The 27,406-nt window shown below is 39.5% G+C and overlaps 1 protein-coding gene across 1 annotated transcript; it reads left to right on the forward strand.

Moving 5' to 3' along the window:
* Positions 1-935: 935 nt before the first annotated feature.
* LOC126401323 (gamma-aminobutyric acid receptor subunit rho-1) lies at positions 936-27,337 on the forward strand. The gene is made up of 10 exons (XM_050062517.1): positions 936-1,302; positions 10,124-10,174; positions 10,328-10,434; positions 11,315-11,382; positions 13,662-13,885; positions 15,710-15,792; positions 17,081-17,221; positions 17,683-17,835; positions 20,078-20,274; positions 23,447-27,337. The coding sequence occupies exons 1-10, from the start codon at positions 1,196-1,198 to the stop codon at positions 23,747-23,749; spliced, it is 1,434 nt and encodes a 477-aa protein (XP_049918474.1). The 5' UTR covers positions 936-1,195; the 3' UTR covers positions 23,750-27,337.
* The last annotated feature ends 69 nt before the right edge of the window (positions 27,338-27,406 follow it).

The following is a 27,406-nucleotide window of genomic DNA, read 5'->3' on the forward strand; positions in this document are numbered from 1 at the left end:
GGGACACATGGCCGGTGACGTCGACGCTGAGACGTTTTTCGATTGGCTTATTCAGACGGACAGCAGACCTTGACAGACAAATAGTGGTGCAGCCTCTAGTGAGTTGCTAAACTGAGAATTACAAACATTATTTAGCTTTTTATGAGGCAGATTGATAAGCATGTGATGATCAGACTCTGTTGGGAGCTAATGTATGTCGTCCTGTATTTTTAATCCATCATCTGCCAAAATATAGGACCAAATCATCATTGTCTGTCTTAATAGTCCATATTATATGTCCTCTAGAATGATGTAGATTTCTAGGTCTCTTGTTTAAAAAAACTCAACTGGCCTTATTTCTGCTGGATGTGTTGACACATCAACCTGTGTAATCAGTTTTTGGAGCATCCAAAAATATTCCCAAATCTGAATCCCTTGAGAAACAACAGCAGACGCAGCAGACAGCAAGAAAATAAGAATGAGAAATTATTTATTGCCACGTGGGTTTGCACATACAAGGACTTTGGTGATTTGGTGCATAGCAAAAACCACAGTGCAAAAGTCTGAAGACATAATATGAAAATAAATCAGCAATCATAAAACCCGTCATTCATTATTCAGGTTTACGTTAAACAAAGCTAAAATCCTGCAAACGCCAACAGGCAGAAATGCATATCTGTTATTTTGGGTCAGAGATTTTTGACATGCCAGACACGAGACTCCCGCATCAGAAGGAGCTGAGAAGCCTTTTCACATCAGACACAGAGCTCCCTCTCAGCCTCTGTGAGTCTGCATCTCTAAACCGTTGACCTTACAAATGAGCGTGCCGCATCATTGTGAGAATTGGTGTTTCTGGGCGGTGCAAAGTGGAGTAGAGCACATCAGAGTGCAGGATATCTGAGCACAGCAGAGCACAGAGAGGCAGGCACATCCGCCGCTGGAGGGATCAAATCTGTACCATCTGACGCTCAAGGATTTATGGGTTTAGTCAAAATTGCTTTTCCCACTGTGGAGATTAAGCACCGTAGGATGTTTTCCACTCAGGCCATAGAATAGCTGAGTGTAGCTGCTGCTGCTGCTGCTGCTGTTATTTCCTCCCCCTTATCGACTCCGGCGGTGGAGACGGGAATGTCTCAGCAAGGCAGAGTGCTCCGAACCCTTGAGGGGAGTAAATTCTGACTGACAGGAGAGGTCCGTCCTCTGGGGAATGTGAACCATGCAGGTGGATGCTGTTCTTGTGCTCTTCTGTGTTTGGCTGGCGGGTGCAGCGGGGAGGATAGCCCAGTCAAGGGGTCACAAGCTGGAGACCTACAAACAGAGCAGGTAACGTGAAAGGAGACACAAATGTTTCAAAGACTAAAACTGTAAATGCTTGTTTTTATGGTCTCACTTAGACGCAGAAGCTGTTTTAAATGAAGCTTTAAATGCAAACGTTAAAGCTCTTTTCCCCATAAGGGCTTTATTATGTTCTTATAGATGTTTTCTGAGGTTTACACGATGTTGTCCGGTGTTTCCTGTGTCACCTGTGCCGCTCCCTCCCCCTCTGAAAACAGACTTATTCAGACAGCAGATTGGAGAGCGGAGAGAGGGAGAGAGAGAGCGAGGGAGACCTAAATCCCCACGTCTATTTATGCACTACGAGCGAATGCTGTGTTCTCTTGCCCCACAACTGCTGCGGGCCAGTTAATGACTGTTTCCCCCACTGGCAGCAGTTGTAGCCAATGTCATTTCCAGGTGATTATTTAGGCTAATTGCTGCCTTGTTAATGCGTCCGATGGATTAGACGTTTTAGTCGGGGACTGAACTACATCTGGGAGTCGTTAGAGCACCCTCAATTCTACACCGCCACATTATTGATTGAATTGGCTTCAGCGCTGGACGACCTTTAAATGGGAACAGATTGAATTTGTTTATCTGACTGTTTGAAGTTGTGTCACTGCTGTGAAGTGCAGGGAGCAGCGTGTGGAAGGGCAGTACTTGGAGAAAATGTCACATTTACACTACAAAAACAAGCCACTAGCATTTTGGAAATGCTGATAATAATTGTTTTAATGATACACTTATATTTGAGGCACACACTGAAGCATGAAAACACTATGTAGAAAGCCGAATGCTTAAATATATTGCAAAATTTAATGCCGGTGTGTACGAAGTAGGGCTGCAAGTCAGTGTTATTATTATCATGACTGATTATTTTCTTGATTTATCATTTGGTTTGTAAAATTTAGGAACAAAAAACATGCTGTTCACAAGCTTCCAGAGCCAACGGTGACAGCTTACAATGTCTTGTTCAGTCTAAAACCCAAGAATACTCAGTTTACTGTCATATAAGACAGAAAGTGTTTTAAAAAATATAGAAAAAAATACAAGAAAAGCAGCAATTATTCACATTTAAGAAGCTTTAACCAGTGTTTTTTCCCCACTTTTGCTTAAGAATGACTGAAAACAATCAAAATAGTCACAACTTTATGTCAGTCAACTTATTTTATCAGCTTTAATAAGAATATTAGATGTTTTAACACTGCTGTTAAGTGCACTGAACACTATATGGGGAAGCACAGCCTGGCATATTCGCAGTGGAAGTCTCTGACGCACATTTGAAATGCAAATGCGATCATTATTTCAGCGAGTCAGTTACATTTGGAGCACATTTTGAAGCATAAAAAACAGCTCTAAGGTATTTAAAAAGATGAATGTTTACATGCACGACGAAAATTGTCTGAATGAATTTAAATTGCATCCTCAGATGGCTTTGAGCACCTGTCGAGATCTGCGAGCAGAGGAATGACTCACAGGGGCTGCAGCTAATGATTATTTTCATTTTCAGTAAATGTAGTGATTTTTTTGTTTGGTTGATAAAAATGTCAGGAAATTGGGTAAAATAGCCATCACATTTAGCTAAAGCCTGTCTTCGGATGTCTTGTTTTATGCGACCAACAGTCTGAAAGCTGAATATATTCAATTTGCAGTCATAAATTACAAAGAAAAGCAGCAAATCTTGTCGTTTAAGAAGGTGGAATGAGCAAATATTGGCATTTTTGTTTAAAGGAATTGTCAAAATAGTTGCTGGTTAATTCTGTCAATCAAGTAATTAATTAATCGACTTATCTTTTCAGCCCTAGTGCAAAGTCAACCCCTTTAGATGGCTCATGGGAATATTCGCATTTTATCTGAGGTGTAAAAAATAAGGAGAAAAATATAAAAATTCCCTAAACAACCAGGATAGATTGGACTTTTTTCCCAACATTTACAGGTACATGTACAAATTCAACTATTCTCTTGTGAAAATATTAGCATGCAGCTCAACTATACCCCGAGGTCTCCAAGTGAGAAAGTGTCTTTGCATTAATCTCTGGTGAAGATGATAAGGTTTTCCCAAGCAGCATATGCCTCATAATGCTATCAGCGTTGATTTATTTGCATGCACTTAATATATTCAACAAACCCTGTCAAATCATATAATCCCCCCTGCCTTTAGATGCAGTATCACTTTCCATGCTGTAACTGTTGTTATTTATAGATCAGAGGAGATGTCAAACAGCAATCAGCTATTAACTGTCTCATCCATGTGAGTGATATAAATGTGTTTGACATTCTGTACACTGCTGGCTCTGTATGTACATTATGACAAACTGTCAGAGCACATTGATCTCACTGAATATGCGTTAAACAGTTCTTTTTAATTTAAACAATCCTGCGTGAAATTACAGTCATTTAAAGTGATCATCGGCGCCCCAAGGTGATTAAGATGGTCGTGTAAGAGGAGCACAATCGTAATCATCTGTGAAGAATCTTCAAAAGGCGGAAAGCACAAGTGGCTCAAAGCTGCGTCGTAATTTCTAAACACCAGTGTCGCCTTATCAATCAGGTTTTCTTTCCCCCTAACTAGTTAAAAGTCCCCTCACATTGTGTCTTCCCTCTGCTGACACACACACACACAGTCGGAGAATACAAATCAAATGTAAATCTCTCATTCCTCTTCCAGCAAGGGGAAAAGAAAAAATCTCATACACTTATGCAGAAGTTGAACCTTTCCTTCCCCGTGTTTCTCATCACTCCACTCCTCCTCTCTCTGAGTGTGAAATTGGGAAAGCGGCTGGATGCTGCTGGCGTGTGTTGTGGGAGTTTTCACTGTATTACTTACATTTTCTTTTCATTTGCTGCCTTGAGGAGGGAAGCGGAGAGAGGGGATAAGTGTAGGACAGCAGAGTCCCACACAGGAAAACATCTGAGGAGAAAACCCTCATGAGGTTTAAAAGATAATTCTGAGTGGTCGCTGGATGATTATTGAGACAGAAAATCACATTTCGATCGTACAAATGAATCATCCTGCTTCTTTTTTTTCTGTTTTCCTTCTTACTTTTGATTTTTTCACGCCTCCACATAAACATCTAAAGCTTTCACTCTGTTAAAGTAGCTCATTATTTTTAAAGGAAGCACCCTGCAATATCCTGGGTGCATGCTGCTGTAACTAGCAACATTTGCCATACATTTTCAATACCATAGGAATGTAACAATGAAATGAATGATAAATACGCTGTTATCCCCACCTGTAGGAGTAGATTTCAGGGGGACACAAGGGACATATCCTCCTCAGTATTAAGAGCGTGAGCATTTATCCCTCTCAATAAAAACATAAAAGAAGCAGATGACTTCTACTTTGACAAAATTACATAAATTTACACCATTAATTGATGCAAAATGCACAAATCGATGCAAAAAAAAATTCACCAGAATGCAGGAAATTAAGTGCACAAAATTTTCTGGGTCTCCCAAACCCCCTGTTTAAGGGGGGGCAAGTCTACACCCTTGCCCCAACCTCCCACCACTATTTCCTATAGTTAAAAAATATCAATTTAGCAGCAAAGTAGGGGTTTAAGCTTTTGACTTCAATGATATCACAATTTAAAGGTCCAGTGCGTAGGATTTAGGGGGATATATATGGCAAAAATGGAATATAATATTCATAACTGTGTTTTCATTGGTGTATAATCACCTGAAAATAAGAAGTGTTGTGTTTTCATTACCTTAGAATAGGCCGGTTATACAGTATCTATATACAGAGCAGATCCTCTTCCATGGAGTCTGCCATGTTTCTACAGTAGCCCAGGATGGACAAATCAAATCTTGGCTCCAGATAGGACCATTAGCGTTTGCGCATCAGCTGTAGGTCTCCTACACGCTGGGCACACTGGAGAAGTGTCAGTTCTGCAACCTGACCACTAGATGTCACTAAATCCTACACACCAGACCTTTAACCTTACTGAATTGTAAATATATATTTTAGATTAATTTTAATTTCAAAGTAATGAGAAACAAAGCGTCAATTGGTTGGTTGACACTGTGTTTTTGCCTTTAGATTACATTAAGGGTGTGTGTGCAATGGTGGAAGAAACAGGCTACTCAGATCTTAAGAGGATGTGAGGTTGACGTCAGGCTGTGTTATTTTTTTGGAGGGAGGCGCCGTCTTTTTAGAGTTGCGCTCTGTTATCCATGGCTGCTACAGTGGTTAAGCGACAGTACTAATCATGATAAACAACATAGATCCATATGACTTGGCTTGATTATGCATCTTCACTCACATCCCTGCACATTCTAAAATTAAAGTAGAGATGAAACACTGAACAATATGACTGTGGTGCATTTGATTTTTATCTTAGGTAAATATACTGCAATCAAACTTGATATTCACCCAGATTTGCTAGAAAACTAGACCGCATATCATTTTTTTCACCAGTAGCACGCGGCCATCTTTTAACAAGCTAATTGGTGACATCATGGGAATGGTTTGTTACTGTGGAGCGCTAAATGCAACTCGTGTCTTTCAGACTAGTTAACTATCTCGTTTTTGGACTGATGGTGCCTTCAAATGTAGTCGTGTGAAGTCGTGAGTCCATGTGAATAACCCCCTCTTGTGGTATTCATGACCTTGTAAATGGAAATTTAAGCATTGAAAGCATTGAGTTCAGGAGTTGTGATGTATTTGCTGACATTTTCAGGAATGGCGAAACCCATGGACGTTCATTTTTCATTGGATGACAATGATTGTTGTAATTTTCAATATGTCTGAGGAAATTGTTGCTACTCCCAACAGTGTCATCTTTTTCCTCTGTTATGCCTTTGCGTTTCCTGCATACGTTCCCCACACGCTAGCTCACTAAATTGTTAGCCTGGGTGGCTTTTAGACGCTGATAGTGGCATCCATGTCACTGCTGCATATCATTTACATGATTTCCAAAGTTGTAACCACAAGCTCACAAGTTCCATTTGAAGGCAGCATGAGTGCATATACATTTGTTAACAGGGGTAACAGAGCACAAACCTCACAAGATCACATCACCATCTGACACGGCGTGATGTACCTCAACCTTCTTTATATCACAGTGTAAAAATACTCTGTCCTGCATGCTTTCAAAATCAAAAGTACTGATGTAAAAGTATTGACTCATAAAGCACCAAAAGTAAAAATACTCATTGTACAAAATGAGCATGAGCAATTCAGCATGTATATTATATCACTAGATTATGATTAGTGATGCATTCATGTGTGTCACAAATGTTGCAGCTGTTAAGGTGGAGTTGGTAACTGCTTGTTGCTTTATTCTATAATATATATCATAATTTATTGGTAATGTATCAATAATCTGAATCTGTGAAGTAGACTAGTAACTAATATTACTAATAACTAATACTAATATAAAAATAGTGGAGTAAAAAGCAGCGTGAAATCGAAATGTTCAAAGTACAAGTACCTCAAAGTTGTTCTTAAGTACAGAACTGGAGTAAATGTACTTACACTCCACTGCTGTCTATGTGACAGTAATTTCTGTTGTAAAAGAAGTCTTAAAATACATAAAATTAAGACATTATACCCCATCCATCTTTTACAGTGTACCCAGGCAGCATGTAAAATTTAATTATGGTTTTCTTAAACTCTTTTTTAGCTGTTGCTGCTCTCTGAGTACTGTTTTGTGTGACCTCTGCAGGAATCTGGCCCATTAACCCTGCAGCGCTGCATGCATGCAGGTCTGTGTCTGCAGAGCAGAAACAGTGTGTAGACAGTTGGTCTGCTGTGCGGCGTAGGCAGGCAGAGAGGGGGATTGGAGAGGCATTTCTGCCAAGAGGATTAGGAACCAGCTGCTGGATGGACACAGACAAGTAGCACCCATTGCCCATCACAGCTCTGCAGCGAGCCAGAGAGACCCTCTTCTCGCTGTTTCATTTTGCTCGTTGCGTTTTTCATGTTTCCGTGCAGTCTCTCCCTCTCTCGCCTGCTCTCTCTGTCTCTCTCTTCCTCTGTGGTATTTCCTTAATGCATGTCTATGGTTGTCACAGGGATTTGTCCCTGTCTGTCACAGCATGCTCTACTCTAATAATCCATTTTAGGGTTTTTGGAAATCTTTTTTTTTTTTTTTCTCCCACTCTCTCTGTCCGTGGCCTGAAACGGCTGCCTGAAAGACAAGTATACAGACGCAGCTCTCTTGACAAATGACACCAGAGAAGAGCTGGCTTCCTCTAAATCGGATGTGATGAGGAAATGCTCTTTTGCCCTTTGTGTGATTTGTGGATAAAATGTGCGTGATGTAACCGGATGTACTACATCGTCTTAGCAAGTGAGAAGCATCAAAACAAAACAAAAAGAGGCGAAATTATTGTTCCGACTCTCAAGCTGTGTAGAGTTAGGCTCGACGATGACATGTGCATCATCATTTGTTTCAAAGTTAAAGCTGCAGCTGATGATGATTTGAGCTGTTGATTATCTGCTGATTGTTTTCTCAGTTAATTGATTAATCTTTTTGACCAGATGTCTTCAGTGGTTTTCAAGCCACAGACCCCTTAGCTCAAAGATACACAGACCAGGGTCCACTACATGTATTATATGTGAGATAATGCTCTGAATATTTTCAGGTCTTCTCTCGTTTGCACTTGCCTGTCGCTGCTAAGTCAGCAGCAGTTGTAGCATGTCGAGGTGTGTTAGCCTCACCCTCTGCTATTTTGCTGGTGGTCTCTGAGGTGGACCATGTGTCAGTCTCTTGCTCGAAAAGTTGCAAAACGATCCATAGTGGCTCATAAGAATGTCTATACACTTGGAATAATAATACAGCTATCTGACTGATATATTTCAATAGTAAGTAACTGTTGGAGAACTATTTCACCTCGCCATTATGTTTAAATACCACACAGTGATTTAGCGTTAGCTAGCTCACAAGATTGCACAAGGATTCATGCGCAACAGTTGGCCTATCATCAATGTTGTGTGCTGTAATTAAATATGATATATTAGGGATGCACAGTAATATCGGCGCATCATCGGTTTTGGCCAATATCGGCTTTAAAATGAATCAGAATCTGTTGACATGCTTTTTCTTCATTGTTCTGAATTAATAGTACATACATTGAAAAGCATTGTATTACATGTCTCCATTTGCTGGTGGGCCATCATGATAAGAGCATGCGTGCATAACATAATGTTGATTTCACTACAGAAGAGGCTGATGATCACTAAAATTAGATGGGAAAAAAGTGGATATATCAATATTGGTATTGGTATTGGTCAAATGAGTTGTTCCATATCGGCATATCAGATATCGGCAAAAAAATCTAATATCGTGCATCCCTCATATGTATATATATATATATATATATATATATATATATATATTTCTATAAGAACAGGCCATTTTATCTTTGCTAAAAAATATGTTGAAGTCATGTTAGTGTGTAGCCTATTTTTAGACATTTTAAATTTTGAAAAAAACCAAAACAAAACAGGTCCCCCTGTTGAAGACCCAGGTTTTAGACTATTAAATATAGTGACCAACACTGATTAGTATAATTTCACAGAGAACAAGGTCTCCTATTTGAATTGCTTTTTTTTTTTTTTTTTTTTTTGCTTTGGTTCCAGTCTAAATAAATTTAGGGATGCAATAGATTATAATAATACTACTACTAATAATAATGGTAATATTAAAAAAGAGTTCAAAACAGAGTTACAAAGTGCTTTACATGTCAATAATTAAAATAGAGAAGACATGAAAACAACAACTTTTAAAAGAACTGATAAAAAACTAGTGTTGCACGGTATACCGGTACTAAAATAGTACCGCGGTACTAGAGTATTCCAAACGGTACTATACTGCATTTGGAAAATACCGGTACTTTGAAACTGATTCAATTCATTAATTTAGTTAATTTATTTTACTCAATTATGCACACAAACGCCTTTCTTGTTCCTTTGGAGCACAGATTACACAAGTGGTGTGTATGACAACACCTGTATCAACATTTGCAGCTGGCGCACGTGAAAAAAGACAAGAGAAAGTCTGCCTCGCAAAGGGAGACAACACGAGACAACACCAACTTGGTGAAACATTTGAGCAACCAAACCGTGACATCCGTACCGAGGTACTTACCGAACCATGATTTTTTGGTACCGTTACACCCCTACTATTTATTGTTCTAAAGGTTTGTATCCAAAAGGACTTTTCCTTAGGAAAAGTACCGAAGAGTATCGGAAAGTATCGAAATTCATATTGGTATTGGTACCGAAACAAAGATTTTGGTATTGTGACAACACTATAAAAAACACTTTGGTGTAGAAAAACTGAGGGAAATAAAAGAGTCTAAATGAACTTAAAACTCTATTATCTTTATCTGACGATTTTGTTCTTGATTACTTGAATTGTTTGTTGATAGAATTTCTGACAGTAGAGGAAAGGGCCCGTCATAATTTTCCACAATCCAAGGGGATGTCTTCAGATGTTTTATTTTGACCGACCAACAGTCAGAAACCCAAAGATGCTCAGTTTATCGTCATGTATGACAAAGACAAGAATCAGATCTTTATTTAAGAAGCTGGAACCAACAAATGTTTAGGGGTTTTTTTTTTGTTTGTTTTTTTGTTTTGCTTAAGAGATGACTAAAATGAGCTTCTGATTTTCAAATTCATCGTTGCAGCTCTACATACTTTATATAACAGCAGAAATGAAAAGCCATGTAAAGAAAGCTAAAACGACAGCTTAATTTGACTTTAACATTTCAGCAGTCTCACCTACTTTGCATAATGTTGTGCTGCTTCCACTTGTGACAGATGTTCTCATTCATTTATTTATTTATTTATTTATTACTGTTGTTAACTTATCAGGTCACGAAGAGAGACCAGGATGGATGGGGGTGGAGGCCACAAATCTGGAAGGTGAGTTTCCTAAATCTTTAGTTAAAACAGTATCACAGTAATATTGATTCTTTGGCTAACTGATTAAGACATTTAAAACAATGCACTACAGTATGTACCCCTGAAGGCTCATTGTGAGTCATTACGAACATGTCCTCCTTTTTTGTTTCACAGCCCAATTTACAAACGAAGTCCAGACATGACGAAATCTCTGATGACAAAATCTGAGCAGCTCCTGAGAATAGATGACCACGACTTCACCATGAGGCCGGCATTCGGAGGTCAGTTTCAGTTGTGCAGCTCAGACATGGTGGGTACACGCTGCAGAGGCTTCATGCTCAGCTTTGTTGCAGTGGTTGTTGGTTTGATTTGAGCCTCACAGTCCTGTAAGCATTAAGCTCTTGGAGACATTAATTGTGTTGGAGTTTCCAGTTGCAGTTCTTTACATCACAAGAATGTTAATACACTCGGTTAATACACTTGCTTCAGCACTGTACATTAGAGGGATTTGCTATCAGACAGGCACACAGGCTTTTGTAATGAAATATAAATATATTTATAATCCTTTTAGCTGTCTTTAAAGGCAAATAACCACAAACACGAGAGCTGTATTTAACTAAAAAAAAAAACCCTAAAAAAAAACAGCCATGAGGCTTTGAAGAGAGAAACACGTGTTGTTGTTTTTTCAGACCGCGACTACTTTTAATCACACGACAATCTGCTGCTGAGATCACATCAAGTGACCCTCGCCAGACCCTTTAGCTGCTGATGTCCAGCGTCAAGTGTGTCTCAGCTGCAAGTGGAAGAGAGAGAGCTGGATTTCATCCACTGCTGCACCAACTTTGATCCATTATTGTGACCTAATTGTATTTGTGTACTACTATTGGAGGATGATGATGATGATGCAGAGTAGAAAGGCTGAAATAGGTCAAAAGTAGAATCCCAGCCAGACCGACGCAAGCAGTTGTTCTATATTTGTCTGACTCATTGTTCTTTTTGGACACGTGATATCCAAAACAAAAGGTTCAAACAGTATCGGTTATGGTCACCTTGACTGTTTCACCCAGTGTCGCCCAAAATCAGGCAGAGCTCAACTGGCTTCTGGAAAATATCACGTATGCATTTGTTATGCTTTTCTGACATGACTCCATTTTATCTCAGGTCCTCCAATTCCTGTTGGAGTGGACGTTCAGGTAGAAAGTCTGGACACCATCTCCGAAGTGGATATGGTAAGTATGAAACAGCCTGCTGGTACTTTTTAGAATAATGTGTTACAGATTAAAAATAAAACACCAGTGTTGAGGAAGGTACTTAAGTATATTTACTCAAGAGCTGTCCTTATAAGTATGATATGTATCATTCCCATATTGAAATGTCTAAAAGCAATGAGACCTATGTTATATATTTTGTTGAGTCGTGTACTTACATCATCCCAAATGTTTCTAACAATGTTCAAACCAAGAGAATTCTGTAATTTTATGTTACATATGTATATACATATCCTCCTTACCGCCTCTAGTTGCTCTAACTTGTGGGCAAACAGGAGAAACAAGGGTTAGCAAGCAAGTTACATTAATTAATGTTACTGGTGGCCAGAGGGTAAAAGATATATTTATATATATTTAAAATGGGCATGAATGGGCCCACATGCCTTGTGTAGGTATGGGCGCAGGTAAAAATGAACTCAATGTGTGCGAGCAGTGGTTGAGAACAAAAATTATCAGGTGCCCAGGCTGGTAGTGTGGACACTCAGCAGCTTTTGCTTGATTGTGAACCACTGTATTTTATGGCAGACTGACAAACTATGCATGTTTGATGGAACAATATTTTGAAGCTGAGGATGCAGCTGGTAACAGTTTCATTTCATTTCATTTACTTATTTATACAGGAAATGAATTAAAAGAAACATTGTGTGTTACACTTAAAACTGGCCTGACTCAGTTAAAAACTGGTTTTCAGCAGGTTCCTGTTACGCAACAAAAACACATTACAATACAGAATAAAAACAGAAACAATCAACAGAGGCAAAACAACAAAATGTAGGCAGCTACTGTACACAGACAATGCAGAGTAGCAGACTGAAGTGGAGTGAGTAATATGGAATTTAAATCAGTGGTTGCAGGTCTGTCCTTCCATCAGATAGTGTTTGTATGCGGGTTTGAAATGTGCAGTAGAGAGTATTGCTCTAATGTAGTGTGGGATCTCTGATTATAATTGTTTCTGTAAGGTGGTACAGGGATAAGTGCATGTGAAATTGTCACTTTGGATATGTGGAAAGATAATTACTACAAAATTGGTTATCTGTAAGTCACTTTGCATTACAATGGCATCAAGTGGGAGCTGACTTGCACATGTGAATGTGCATAAGCACAAAATGGTGTGTTTATTCATGGGTTGGGTCTTGGGACTCATATTTATGGATGAGGCAGGGTCTGGATTTGAATACAGATTGGTTCAGGTACTGAGTTTGGTGCGTTTGCCAAACTGGACCCCTTCAGGACTCTGCCTGTGGCTGTTTTGTTAGAATTAAATAACATAACGTGAATAAAACATGTTTCCTTGTCCATGAGTATGATTTTTTGCCTTAGCCATGTCAGATAGATATTCACCAGCAATGGTAGCTATTTAACAATGAAGACAACTACTCCTATGATCCCACGCTACTTCACAACATCATCAAGGTCTGTCTTTTGTTATTGTTCTGATTGAGAGACCCCTTTCAGCAGAAGTTACATGTGGCACATTTAAGAACAGTTTTGTGGTACTTTTCTTGAGTATTTCCATTTTCTGCTTCTTTCCACGTCTACTCAGATATGTCATTCATCTCTGTAATAAGTACAATATAACATTAAAACACATAACAAGTTTATAAAATACAGTGTGTTGTTAAAGATTAAACCTGTGGCTTAGCTGTTGTTGTGGCTTGTGAAAAAAGTATTGTCTAGTTGGGACACAAAATGGTTTACATGTTTTTTTGTGTGTGTGTGTGTGTGTGTGTGTGTGTGTGTGTGTGTGTGTGTGTGTGTGTGTATGTGTGTGCAAGCTCAGGAATATTAGTCAAACTAACATTTATTGTTTTAATAAGATATCTCAGAGTCTTTATGAATGTTTTTTTGTATTGTACATTCAGAGAAATATCAAACGAGCTGCTTGTTTATTCATTTTAAGAGTGGCTCTTATCTGTTTTTACAAATGAACTCTCAGTTAGTTTTCAGACGTCCAAGAGTTAGTTTGCAGTTCCACCAAAGATCTCAGTATTCAAATGATCTAATTGTTCACAAAAACAAGAGAAATATTAGATAATACTCCAACAAACAAATACAAGGTTGTGTATCAGAACCTCATCATCTCTTGACAGCACAGATTTATCCCGAGACCCTTTGCAGGCGTCCGAACCCTAGGGTGGGAAGCTAAACAACCAAACTGTGTATGGTACATAAACTAGCTCCAGCTCAACAAGCTACAACAGTATAAACCATGTCAGCACCAGTTTCTTGTCTTCCTGTAGGACTTTACCATGACACTGTACCTGCGTCACTACTGGAAGGACGAGCGGCTGTCGTTCCCGAGCACCAACAACCAGAGCATGACCTTCGACAGTCGCCTGGTGAAGAAGATTTGGGTTCCTGACATGTTCTTTGTCCACTCCAAGCGCTCCTTTATCCACGACACCACGACCGATAACGTCATGCTGAGGGTTTACCCCGATGGCAACGTCCTCTACAGTCTCAGGTAAACACGTCGACGGGAGCCCAGAGAGGACAATCAGGTGTCTTTTTAGAAATACTGACAAAATGCTTTCACAAGCAGTTTGTATATTTGGAAAAAAAAGCCAAAGACTAAGGCAAAGAGGCTGGTGATTCATCACTAAAAAAGAAGAGAGGTTATTCTCCTGTATTGTAAAAAGAAAATTAGGAAAAAATCATCATAAAAAAGCTTTTTACAACAGCTGCAGGAGCAGAGCTTTCCTATGATACCACACACATCATTGTGCTGTCATCTCATCATGCTATAAATCCAGATTAATTGTCTACAAAATAAAAACCTGAGGAATGTCTTTACAATCCATTATACAGATCTTGTTATCAGTCACTTCATATAGTGAGGAATATCGTATCTTACCACGTCTTAGGCTTGCGTGTGTTTCTCCCTGTCTATCCACATTTGTAGTCCAACTTTCAAGATGCAAATATCTCCATATTGTCCAGTTGACACTCCATCAAACTTTGTATGACAAGACCAGCCACTTCACCTTTGCGCACCCAGACAATGGCAGCCTAATTATGCATGCATGACAGGGCCGTAGTCACCCCAATATATAACTGAAACTGAAAAACAACAACAAACTTTGTTTACTGCAAACAAAGTGGCAAATATTATCTTGGAGGACATCATTGCACTTGGTTGACTATTTTTCTATTATCTTAGATGTAAATATTGCATGTTTCTTTCAGATAAAACACATTTTTGACTTGTGAATGAGTCAATGGAATTTCTTGCAATAATGAAAAAATACTGGCAATCATGTCCGCCTGGCACAAACCACATGTTTTGGACAGCTGTGAAGTGACAGAATGTCCCACCATCATGGTTCTTATATTGCCAGATTCCAGAGAGTCTCCCCTCTTCATATATGGCAGAATATGTCTTCTTCCAACTTGCTATGGTGAGATACATGTAAAAATGTAAGAATGTAGTAACACGGATTTGTTTTTTTCATTGATATAAAAATTAATATAAAATACAGGCACATAGAAGGACATGGAATGATGGCAAATCTGGATAGCCCAGATTGTCCTGAAAAAACAAGATATAGCATGTAGCCTTTATAATGACTGTGATATGAGCTTAAAAGTAAAGGCAGGAAAAATACCCCAAAAACACCTAGGACCCATAGGGTTAATGATTTTGGCAGCAGGTGGCGCATTTTTTGGAACAACATTTCTGTGTCATTTGATCATGTGTAATCAGTGTAGCTGATGAATGTGAAAGTGTCGAGTTTTGAGAGGAGAATGTGAAATGCCTGCGACGTCTGTCACTGCAGGGACTTTTTTTATTCAATCATCAGGCAGTTAATTTATAAACATGTTCACATTCACAACGACAGCGTGAAATTAGGCCATCTGATGGGAAATTGGGGGGGAAGAGGGAGAAGAGGGGAAACAAGACTGCAGGAAGAAAATACAGGAAAAGGAAAACTGAAAGAAACATTTGAAGGGACAGATAACCAAATCAATCAAAAATGTATATATCTTCTTACTGGACATGCGCTGCTACTTATTAATTTAGATTATTTTCCTGTGAGTTGCAGTGTTGGCGATACCGGCTGTAGAGATGTCTGCCTTCTCTCAAATATAATGAAACTACATGGCATTTGGCTTGTGGTGCTCAAAGGACATTATACTATATACAGAACGTAGGAACTGTTTTCTTTCTACCGAGCTACACCCAGCAACCCTATCACTGCACAGAAGGAAGCATCTACTCATGGACTAGAGGCTTGTTATTGTGACACCTCGAGATGTAAACAGTAATAGCTACCTGTTTTCCCTGCAGAGTCACCGTCACTGCCATGTGCAACATGGACCTCAGCCGCTTCCCTCTGGACACCCAAACCTGCTCGTTGGAGATCGAGAGCTGTGAGTGAATTTATCAAGAATATGAACAGATATTTCAGAGAGACAATCATTTTTTTCCACTGCTAACATGTTGATTTATCCATACCACCATCAGGTCAAAGTTTCCTCTTGACTCTGTAAAATTAATTTCTGCCTGGCCTTGCTCTGCCTCGAGTCAAGGGCCACTGCAGTGCTTTACTCTTTTCATCCCTTAAGAGTAGAACTGAGCTCATGCCGGGACTCCTGCCTGTAGCACTTAACTCATATGGGGACCTTTGTCCTTATCTCTTAGTCCTCTTAGTCTTCTAAACCCCAGTGCACATGAAAATGTTGAAGATCAAATGTGCATGTCCTTCATATCACTTAAACAATTTACATTTAACTTCAAGGTTCTTTTGGAGGAATTCTGACACCAGTCACTGCATCTCCTCAAACTCTGGCAAGGTCACACAACGAATTACAGATGAAAAGATCTCCTACCTTTTTTTATGTGCTGCTCGCACAGAGTGAAGAGATGCAGCAAACTGGATGTCGTTCCCAGGGCCATCCTGCCGACAATGCCAAAAATATTTTGTAGCATAAACAAGACTTAAAAAAAGGAGAGGCTCAGACATGGAGTTGCACATGTGAGGGTTTACTCACGAGAAAGCCAAAGAGTTGGTACATCATGACAATTTATTGTGTCTGACAAACAGTATCAGTTGACACACCTACAGCTTTAAACACACATTAAAAGGTGTTTCCTGTCACTTAAGCTGCTGTTTTCCTGTTATTTAGACAACCAGCTCCGAGAACAGTTGCTTCTCCCCACATGAATAAACGCCAGATCATTTAGCTGAAGTCACGTCAGGATAATAAGGTTATGTCAGGGTCACATACACGATAATTCCAACCTTTCTGACTGTTCTTCGAGCACCATCACTGTGTTTCACCTATGCACAAGAAATATCAGCATTTACTGAACACATTTACACCTCTTGTTCATTTCCATTTTGGACACTATATAGGCTTTCCTCTTGTGCTTGCCTCAGGCCGAAGTGTCACATTTGCTCACCAGATATCTCCTGAAATCTCAGATGTATCGTGCCATGATGTGCCTCTAGCATCACCCCATTTAGCTCCTCTGCTAGTGAGGCTCAAAGATGTCTTCTTGGACTGCCAGTGCCGCTTCAGAGTTGCAGTCTTGTCTTGTGAAATCGTCTGTATCCCGTGTTTTGTTCACATTAACATCCAGCATTGTTTGTGCTAAATCCGTCCTGATTTGGTTCGCTACAGATGTGCTCACTTCTTCTTCGTCTCCCCCCTCCAGATGCATACACAGATGATGACCTGATGCTGTACTGGAAGAAAGGCAACGAATCCCTGAACACGGACGACAGAATATCTCTGTCCCAGTTCCTCATCCAGAAATTTCACACCACCACCAAGCTGGCTTTCTACAGCAGCACAGGTAATCCACGACACAACAGGCACTTCTAATACATACAGTAAACTGCACTGATTATGCAAATGAGCCAAATGTGTGAATCGTGCATGTAAAAAGTAGATCACAATTGAATTACAACTTCAATGAATCTCATTTTACTTTATAAGCCTTTTCCGACTAAAGGATGGAGCCTTCCTTACATGCCCTTTGAATGTCACACCAACAAGAATGCACTAATATTTAAGCCTTACAGTGAAACGAAATGAATCAAACTACTGCCAACCACTTGTACGTGGCTGGAAAGCCACTGTGACAGCCCTGCAGCCTTCTTATAACCACATGTCACTTTCTAGCTCTCAAGAGCGACCTGAAGCACAAAAAGGATTTCGCGTCTTATCTCTGCCTGCCACAATAGCTGGGAGTGTTTGCACGGTGTATCGGCAGCTAACACATGACGACGTAATGGTGATGTTTCTCTTTCTCAGGCTGGTACAATCGTTTGTACATCCACTTCACCCTGCGGCGCCACATCTTCTTCTTCCTGCTGCAGACCTACTTCCCTGCTACTCTCATGGTCATGCTGTCATGGGTGTCCTTCTGGATTGACCGCAGGGCCGTCCCCGCCAGGGTGCCACTAGGTAGGACAGAGTTTCCTTCACAGGGCAGAGTCGTAGCAAAGAGCCCCGGCTCTACTACAAGATTGTTTAGTTTGAGTGTGGGGAAGCAGGTTAGCAGAGTGCAGTGGTTTTCATCCTCTTAGCCCAAAGTTTTTGGAAATACACTTATTGTTTTCTTGCTGAGAGTTAAATGAGAAGATCGATACCACTCTCACATCTGTACCATAATTATGTACAGTAACTGGTGAGAAGGCTTGGCATGAAGACTATAAACAAGAAGAAACAACTCGTCTGGGTCCATCCAAAGGTAACACAAAATGCTTATCAAGATCATTATTACTCTGTCTTGTTTCGTTGCCCAGAAACCAGCAGAGATTCCAGGAAGTCACTGGTCCCAAGCAAAGAAATAGACGGCCCAAATTGTTGTTTAGGCACTTTACTTTTTGTATGAATGAGACCAGGGGTAGACGACCTGCAGCTCTGGAGCCGCATGTGTCTCTTTAGCCTGTCTCCAGTAGCTCCCTGTTGCTTTGACAAAAAATTACATAGAAACTAAGTTTCATTTAATTTTCGTATATCATTGTTGTTGACCTAAAGTGATTCTTACATTCTCCAACTGTATAAATATGTGCCCTATACACATTTTGTCATAGGTCATGCAGCCCAGCGTCCTATCCTCTAAATTTTGCTGAACCTCAATAGCGGTGGTTCTTAATCCATTTGATCCAGTAACACTTCAAATGTGTAGAGGAGCCGCATGATTAAATCATTTTATCCCCATTCAAGTTAGCACAGGGCTTAACCAGAAGTTGCCACGCTTGGCTGATGTAAGTTTTTGTTGTGCTTGCTCTGTCAGCCCATTGCATAATCTTATACCTGAGAGGCTGAGCTTCTTTGGGCCTCATGCGTTCATATAACTTTCATCAATGAACTTGGCCCCTACTCCAACGCTGTATCCAATGCTCTTTATACATCCATGGGACACAGGGTAAATCAGCTAGTCTGGCTCTGCTCATTCAAAAATAGACCAGCACATAAAACCACAACTTTTTTTACACTTTGTTTTTTGTAAGAATTAAACAAATAAGATCTAAAATGTTTATTAATGAGCTTTAGAGGTGCTAGGCTGATTTTTTTGCTTGTTTAATTTTCGACAGAGCCAAGCTGGCTTTGTCGCCCTGTTTCCAATCATTATGCTAAGCTAAGCTAACCATCTGCTGGCTGTAGCTGCGTATTTACCGCACAGATGTGAGAGTGGAATCAATCTTCTCATCTAACTCTCTGCAAGAAAGCAGATCAGTGTTTTTCCCAAAACTATTTCTTCAATTAAAAATAAGTGTCAACTTGTAGCACCTTGTCTCTGTGAGCTCTGAGCAGTTTATCGAGTGATTTCCCATCCCTGGCTGAAGCATTATAATGTTTCTTAAAGGAGGTAAATTCAATTGTGCTTTCATAGGGATAAAGTAATGGACAGGAGAATCTGCAGCCCAGTCACCAGAAGAAAATGTTGGTATTGTACGTTTCTGCAAACCACAGAAATTTTAATTTGTACGTAGTTTTAGTGGCGTATTTCGGATTGTATGTATATCAGCTGACTTAGGCGAGACGGCTGCCAAACCGTAGACCACTGTTCGAGACCAACTAACAACAAAACTTCTATAAGTGAGTCAGCTGCGGCATTTCCAGCTGTGATTGAGGCACCAAAAATGGGATATCTGTGTTTTGCATTAACGTATATGCCAACATATTTTCTGGCGATTTGATTAAAATAGTAGAAATATGTTTCTATTGTCTTATTTTATCTGTTAAAACATCTCATGACCCCTCATGTTTTTCCTGTAACCCTTTCAGGGGTTCCCGACTTGCAGGTTGGGTACAGGTGGCAGAAATAGTGAGTAGGGAGTCTGCTCTGCTCTCTCATGGTCTGGATTACATGATGGCTCTCATATAACGAAGCATTTGCTGAAATATACAGAGGAAGTTATCCAATAAGTCATTCATTTTTTGTTCTGCAGCTGAGACTAACCTCCGACCCTCCTGTGAAGGTGGTAGAGCAGTTACAGAACGTTCCCACAGTGACTTATAAAATATTGTAACAGATTAACAAACAGGTACACACGTTAAAATAACTGCAGCCCACAATAACACAGTACTAGTGTCTCATGTTTCTATGATACTGAGCATTTAATTTTAGCTTCCCAGCCCGGTGATACAGTACGTAAGCGCTCTGATGTCACTAAACAGTTTGTGTGTTCCACTCCAGGCATCACCACAGTGCTGACCATGTCCACCATCATCACCGGGGTCAACGCCTCCATGCCGCGGGTCTCCTACATCAAGGCAGTGGACATTTACCTCTGGGTCAGTTTTGTCTTTGTCTTCCTGTCGGTGATAGAGTATGCGGCAGTCAACTACCTCTCCACCGTACAGGAGAGGAAAGAGAGGAAGCTGAGGGAGAGAGTAAGTGCTATTTCATGCAACTTTTCTGTGAGTTTGTTCGTCGCCTGCAGTTAAAAACATGGTTAACCTATGAAATGTTGATCTTTAAATGATTCACATGGGCACTTTAACATTACTAAACCCATCTTATAATCTCTCTGCTTTTACTGCACTTAAAGAAGAGTGCTTAAAAATTAAACACCTAAAAATATGTAAATCTCAGCAGCTCTTGGAAGCTTGAAAGTACTGATGTCCTGATTTCTCTTAAGTTTAAGTGCAACATTGCCAAGCTTGATTTTAGGGGGAAAATAGTTCAAAGACAAGGTAAATAAACAGCTGTATTTTTATTAAGTGATGAAATCAGATTTCTTTTCATACAGGGTTTGAATAATGAATGAGTGACCACCAGCTCATTCTCTTTTTTTTTTTCAGTTTTTTTTTTCATGTTGCAAGTAAAGATGAGGAGGAAAATGCTCTGATGTTTTCATTAATGATTAATTGAGACAGCTTGACTGTGCAGCAAACATTTTCTTCTTGTCTGGTGCTGTTTTTTTTCCTAGTTGTAACCCTGATTTGGATCTGTGCAGAGGACATCACGACCTTTAGAGTTGTAGTTTAACACCCATCCCACGGCATATGATTAACCCTTTGAAATCTGGAGCAACATCACTTTTCTTGTGCTGCTTTCAGATGCTTTTCACAAGTATTTAACCCTTTGAACCTGAAGCAAATTGATGCGGGGTTTTTTTTCCCAGCAACATGGGGAAAAAAAAGGCAATGAGTAACTTGGTAAGAAATGTCCCACAAATTGGGAAAAAATGGAAAATTATTTAAAAATAAAAACTAGGGAAAAAAGAAGGCTTGAGAAGAAATGTATTTATTATTGTTATTATTATTATTATTATTATGATTACTAATCAAAATTATTATATTTCATTCTCTTTCACTCTTTCTGCATCATTTCTTTGTTTTTAAATTTCTTTTTTTTTCCTTTTTTACTACATTTCTTGTTTTTAATTTTCTCTTTATACTAATCTGTTGCTAATTTTTTGGGGTCATGTCTTCTTTCGTTGCTCATTGCCTTTCTTCCATGTTTTTAAAAGAAATCAAGCCAATTTGCTCAGGTTTCAAAGGGTTAAAGGGTAGCTTCAGTATTTTTCAGCCTGGACTTTATGTTTTCATGCTGTTGTTTGCATGTATGTACGTATGTTTTTGTTTTGCCTGAGCGACTACAGAAAGAATAGAATAGAATAGGATAGGATAGGATAGGATAGGATACGATGCAGTACGATGTGGTACGATACGATATACTTTATTGTCCCCATAGGGGAATTTGTCTTGGACTCAGGAGCTGCACAAGTATTGCTACCTTACAATAATAGTCCAGAAGAAATTAAAAGCATACACCACAAAAAAACAACTTAAAAGCATACTACACATAACAGTATTGCACGTCAGCCACTCATGTATTTGCACATAACACCAGCACACAATAGAGCACCATTAACAAAACACAACACAACCCCTACAGCATCAACAGACATTATTTAAAATCTTTATTTAAATAATATTTTTTTATTTAGGTTGGCAAAAATGAATAATGATTAATAAGAGTTATATTAATAATGACTAATGGGAACAACAATTTTGAAAAACTGGTCCAGTATTAAGCTGCATCCAGCAGCTGCGATACAGGCTGCAATACAGACAACACTGCTTTAAGGATCCCTTCACAGATGGACCTGTTTGTTACAGAGTAAGATCCTATTTGTTTAACCAGAAACAGCCCAGAAGTCACTATCACAAAACCCACCAGACTCCATTTAAATAAATAGTAATTTTAGCATGTATAGAGCCAGCATATTTGCATATCTAACTAAGTACAATAGGTGTTTATTTCAACCGAACCAGACTTGGTGATTGTTGGAAAAGTGGAAGATGAACCAAGATGGTTTTTGTGAGTTTTATTTTATTTCTATCGACTAACTTTGTTTTATAATGATAAAATTACTGTTGCGTGAAATGGAGTCTGGTAGGTTGAGCAATTTGGGGGTTTCAAAAAAAGCATCTTACTCTTTAACAAAAAGGTCTGTCTTTGTAGGAATCCTTTGTATAATGTCGCAGACACTTACTAAACGTAAATTGATGATGCAAACGTGCCCCGAGTGGTTACATTGCAGCTTGTATTGCGGCTGACAGCTGCAGCCCTCTTTCTCAGTCCTGGACCAGTTTCAAAAATCTTTCCCATTAGTCACTCAGATACAAAAACATGTGAAAATAGCGTCCAGGTTGAAAAATACTGAAGTTACCCTTTAAGTTTTAGTTCATATTCTGCTGAGCGTTGCACCTGAATTATATTTCTTGGGAGCTTGTAGATTTCAGTGTGCAGACAGCCTTGTTCTTTTGCTTGAGGATGTTCTTTTGAAACATGACCACCTCATTAAAACGTGCGTCAGTCTAAATTATCGATGTCCAGCAGGTGCAACAGCAGGTGATTAAAGGTTAAAAGTCAAATGAAAATATTAAATTCACAAAAATCAGATCAAACCCACATTTACTCTGAAGCTTAAATAATTTTTAAGCTCTCTATGGGCTGATTGGAATTGACTGAATGTTAAATGGCCAGCTGATAAAATTCTCACTGCATCCTGCAGATTAAGTTTTTCTCATTAATAGCAAGAAAGAAAAACAGCTGAAATAAAATGAAACAGACACATTATTGGATCTCTGTAAGTCAACATAGGAAAAACATGACCTGATTTTATATTAAAAATATTTTACAAATTAAAATATTTCTTAACTGGTAGAAACATAAATTAATACTTCATGTGCATTTCCAATAAACAGATAAATATTTTCTAAATTGGCTCACTTTAAGCTGCTCTCGGGGCTACGGCAAATTATTTCTGGGACTACAGCTTGTGTACTATATTGCTATTCTTCATCTGCCAAATGCTGCAGCATATGGAGCCAAATTGCCCACGTACCCCGAGGAACATTTCCAGCACAAACATCCTTCTATAAATGTTTCATGCCAAAGTTATTTAAAGGCCCTGAGTGTGCAGAAAAATGATAAACATTTAACAAACTAATGTATTTTTTTCTCGTTCAAGTCAATGACTTTACAGAAAGTTGTATTCACAACAAACAGATGTGTCAGATGACTTTTATGTTAACTTTTTTATCTCTCTAGCTGCCGTGTACGTGCGGCATTGGCAACCCGGACGAGATGATGATTGACCCCCAGATCACTGGCTACGGGTCGATGGATGTCAACACCACGGGAAATTATGGGATGCCAGAGAATGGCGGCCGCCAGGATCGAATGTTGGCCCAGGTGTCACTGAATGACCCGCAGATCGCAAGCCAGGTGAAGCCATCCAGAGGCTACGTGAACATTTGGATAGACACCCACGCCATAGACAAGTACTCGAGGGTTGTGTTTCCTGGAGCGTACATCCTCTTTAACATCATCTATTGGTCCATCTACTCGTAACCCGGGATGCAGAAGTAGATCCTCTTTGGGAGTCGTCCATGATGAGACTCCAGGAGTTTGGCTCCTTTGTGAAGGAGTGGGAAAATATTGGCATTTGATGCTTTTCAGGCAGAGAAACTGCACTTAAGATGCATGGGGACCATTGACAGATTGGTGACCATTGCCTTCTCGACCCAGCCACTTAAAACTGAATGAGCTACCGACAAGCAGGACAGTCGTCGTCACTGGTTTTGTAACTCCATCAAATCTATGTGGTTTCATGTTGTAACTATAGTGCTGTTGGTGGAAGGACGTTCTTGTTGTCGCCTGAGGACTTCACTGCACAGAGAGACGCACAAACACGGACCTGTGTAACTCGGCCACACTTCAGTTCTCGATGCAGTGACTCTTTTTCAAACTGGAAATGTGACCTGGAAACTGACATTGCCAGCATATGGACAGACTCCTTCTGCTTTGCATATGAACTAAACTTGACAATCAGTGGCAAACTAAAAATGTTTTAAGGAATAGTTCGGCTCATTTGCTTTCTGGTGGAAAGTTTGACTAGAAGATTGATACCGCTCTCATGTCTGTACATTGAATACAAAGCTACAGCCAGGGGATGGTTAGCTCTGCCTAGCATAAACACTGTCAGCATGGGGCACTGTAAACAGCTACCCTGCTCTGTCCCAACTTCAAAAACAACAAGTTATATCTCCTTTGTTTCATCTGTACAAAAATGGATGTGTAGAAACAACATTTTTCTATTTATATAAATCTATACACTGAATCACATATTTGTTTACAATTACTTCGGGTAGAAAATCCACGCGTCACGTACATAAAATCAAACGGCACCGAGGAGACGCTGCCTCAACCGGTTATTTTAGTGCCTCAATCAGTTTAGTGTAGTTTCTTAGGATCCCCATTAGCTAATGCCCTGATGGTAGCCAGTCTTCCTGGGGTCCAACACATAAATTGCACAATTTAACAAAAAATGTTGCACATTATATACACATTCAAACATCACATTACATAGAAAAACCCCCCGAAAAAATCCCTCATCAAATGCTAGACACTTGTTAGACACTTTCATAACTTACATTAATCTCATTTACAGTTTGTTCATACAGTTAATTGCAATAAATACTCCTTTAATGTTATCTTGTAAGGTAATGCAGGGAAAATAGTCCAAGTATAGTGTTGCTTGAACTTATACTGATATTTTTAGGTGAGTATTTATAGGCAGGTAAAATACATTTTGTCCACAGCAGTACAGGCGGGTGGCTTTGGATCAGCTGTCGATCCCTGGCGTCTCCAGTCCGCACGTCGAAGTATCCTTGAGCAAGATAATGAACCCTAAATTGCTCCTTATGGCTGTTCCATCAGTGTGTGACTGTGTTCAAACTGTGTGTGAATGGGTGAATGTGACTCGTAGTGTAAAAAGTGCTTTGAGTGGTCGGAAGACTAGAAAGGCGCCATACAAGTGCAGGTCCATTTACATTACTTAGCTTCCATGCCGGTAGATTTGGTTAATCAAAGTTGCTAGCAAAACAGCACAATACATAAAATAAGCACAGCAGACACAGCAGACACATCAGACCATCGTGTTTACCTTCATTCATTCATTTTCCGTAACCACTTATCCTGCTGGGGGTCACGGGAGGCTGGAGCCTATCCCAGCTGACATTGGGCAAGAGGCGGGGTACACCCTGGACAGGTCACCAGACTATCACAGGGCTGACACATAGAGACAAACATTCACACCTACGGGCAATTTAGAGTCACCAATTAACCTGTATGTCTTTGGACTATGGGAGGAAGCCGGAGTACCTGGAGAAAACCCACGCTGACACAGGGAGAACATGCAAACTCCACACAGAAGGGTTCCCCCACCCTGGGGTTCGAACCCCCCACCCTATATTCGAATCAGGAACCCTCTTGCCACCGTGCCACCTCTATATATATATATATCTTTACAGTTGTAATTTCACATATCTCGGCTGTTTAAATCAATTGATAGTTGTCAGTCTAGAAGTGATTGTAGCAAGACGTCATGTGATGAGATCCATTTCTTTGCTGGGACCAGTAACTTCCCGGAGTCTGCATTGGTTGCCTGGCAACTGCTCAGAGGCAATAAACAGTCGGGGACATAACAGAGCATGTACTTTGCTTTTACACTTTAGTTTTTGTACAGATTAAACAAACAAAAGTGAATTAGTGAGCTTTAGTGGTGCTGGCAGGCAGACGTTGTCTTTGGACAGAGGCTAGCTGTTTCCCCCCGTTTCCAGTCTTTGTGCTAAGCTAAGCTAACCGTCTCCTTGCTGTAACGGCTTGAGATTGGTATCAGTGTTGTTATCAAACTCTTGGCGAGAAAATGAATAAGCGCCATTTCCCAAAATGTGGAACTACTTTGCTGAAAGCCAGATAACCTGATTATTCTTAAAGTTTTTTCTTTTGCAGCACGTTAGTATGATTCAGTATGTGTTACATTTTCTTGTGATCTTTGTATCGATGCAGCTATTTTGCTGTCGAGCTACTTACTGCGTTGCATTTGTGTAATTTGATAAAGTTTAGCAAAAAGGGCAGAATAATGCAGTCTATTAAAATCACAAATGTAAAAATATATGTTTAGTAAATCCCAAACACCGATCATGGTACTGACTTTTTTTTTAATGTTCTTATTTCTTCTTTTTTTTTTTTAATACAACTGAAGCTCATCTCCTCTGTTTGGTGTTGTGAGGCTTTGAGGTTCACTGTGACCTGTTAGTTGCTAGTTTTATCGTCTTTTTCAGCTTAAAACAACTTTATACTTCATTAGACAAAAGATATATTAAAGATATCTTTTGGTGGTTCATGACAATTCACTGACCAAACATACAGATATTAAATAAAACTTTGGAAAAAATGTTATATATGAGAAAAAAAAAAAAGTTTAATAAATGTTTTGTTTTCTGACATTGTGAAATTATTGGAGCGGAGCTTTGGTGCTGACCCACACAGTCACAATAATGTACATCTTAAATCTCCATGTAATACATTTAGTAGGCACAAATGTGAATGTGAAATGAATGTTGCTGCAGCAGACATCAATTAAAAACAGCTAAAAACACATACAACAGACACAGTTGAAGCATTTGGCAACGTTTTTCTGGTGCAACCTCTCAAGTCCCAAATTTTTTATCCTATTTTCCTGTTTTCTTATACAGTATATTTAAACAGTGCTGGAGGATAAGCTTTCACACTTATTAGACATTGGATTGCCACCAGCTCCAGGTCTGATTACTGATGAGCTTTCATACCAAATCATATAAACTGCATATTCTGTAATACTATTAGCTGCTCACATGTGACGTAAAGGGATATACTGTATATTTATATTTTATATTAAGCCAATTTTATGATTTCTTACAGGCAAAAGTGTGGATGTTGAAGAAACCTTTTTTTTTTTTACTCTCCTTTATATCCCAGAGGGCAATTTAACAATTCAAACTCTGTGCCCTGTCATTCCTCAAAAAAACTTTAACAAAGGGATCACTGCAGCAGAAAGACATGAAAAGAATAAAGCATCAAAAAGATGTAGAGAACCGGATTTGCAAGCACATCTATGACCACTCAAAGACAGCCAAGGTTTTGAATCGACCTCTGTGCTGGAGGAAGCATGCCTAGAAATCTAAA

This window comes from Epinephelus moara, chromosome 14 (assembly GCF_006386435.1).
Source record: "Epinephelus moara isolate mb chromosome 14, YSFRI_EMoa_1.0, whole genome shotgun sequence".
Classification (NCBI taxonomy): Eukaryota; Metazoa; Chordata; class Actinopteri; order Perciformes; family Serranidae; genus Epinephelus; species Epinephelus moara.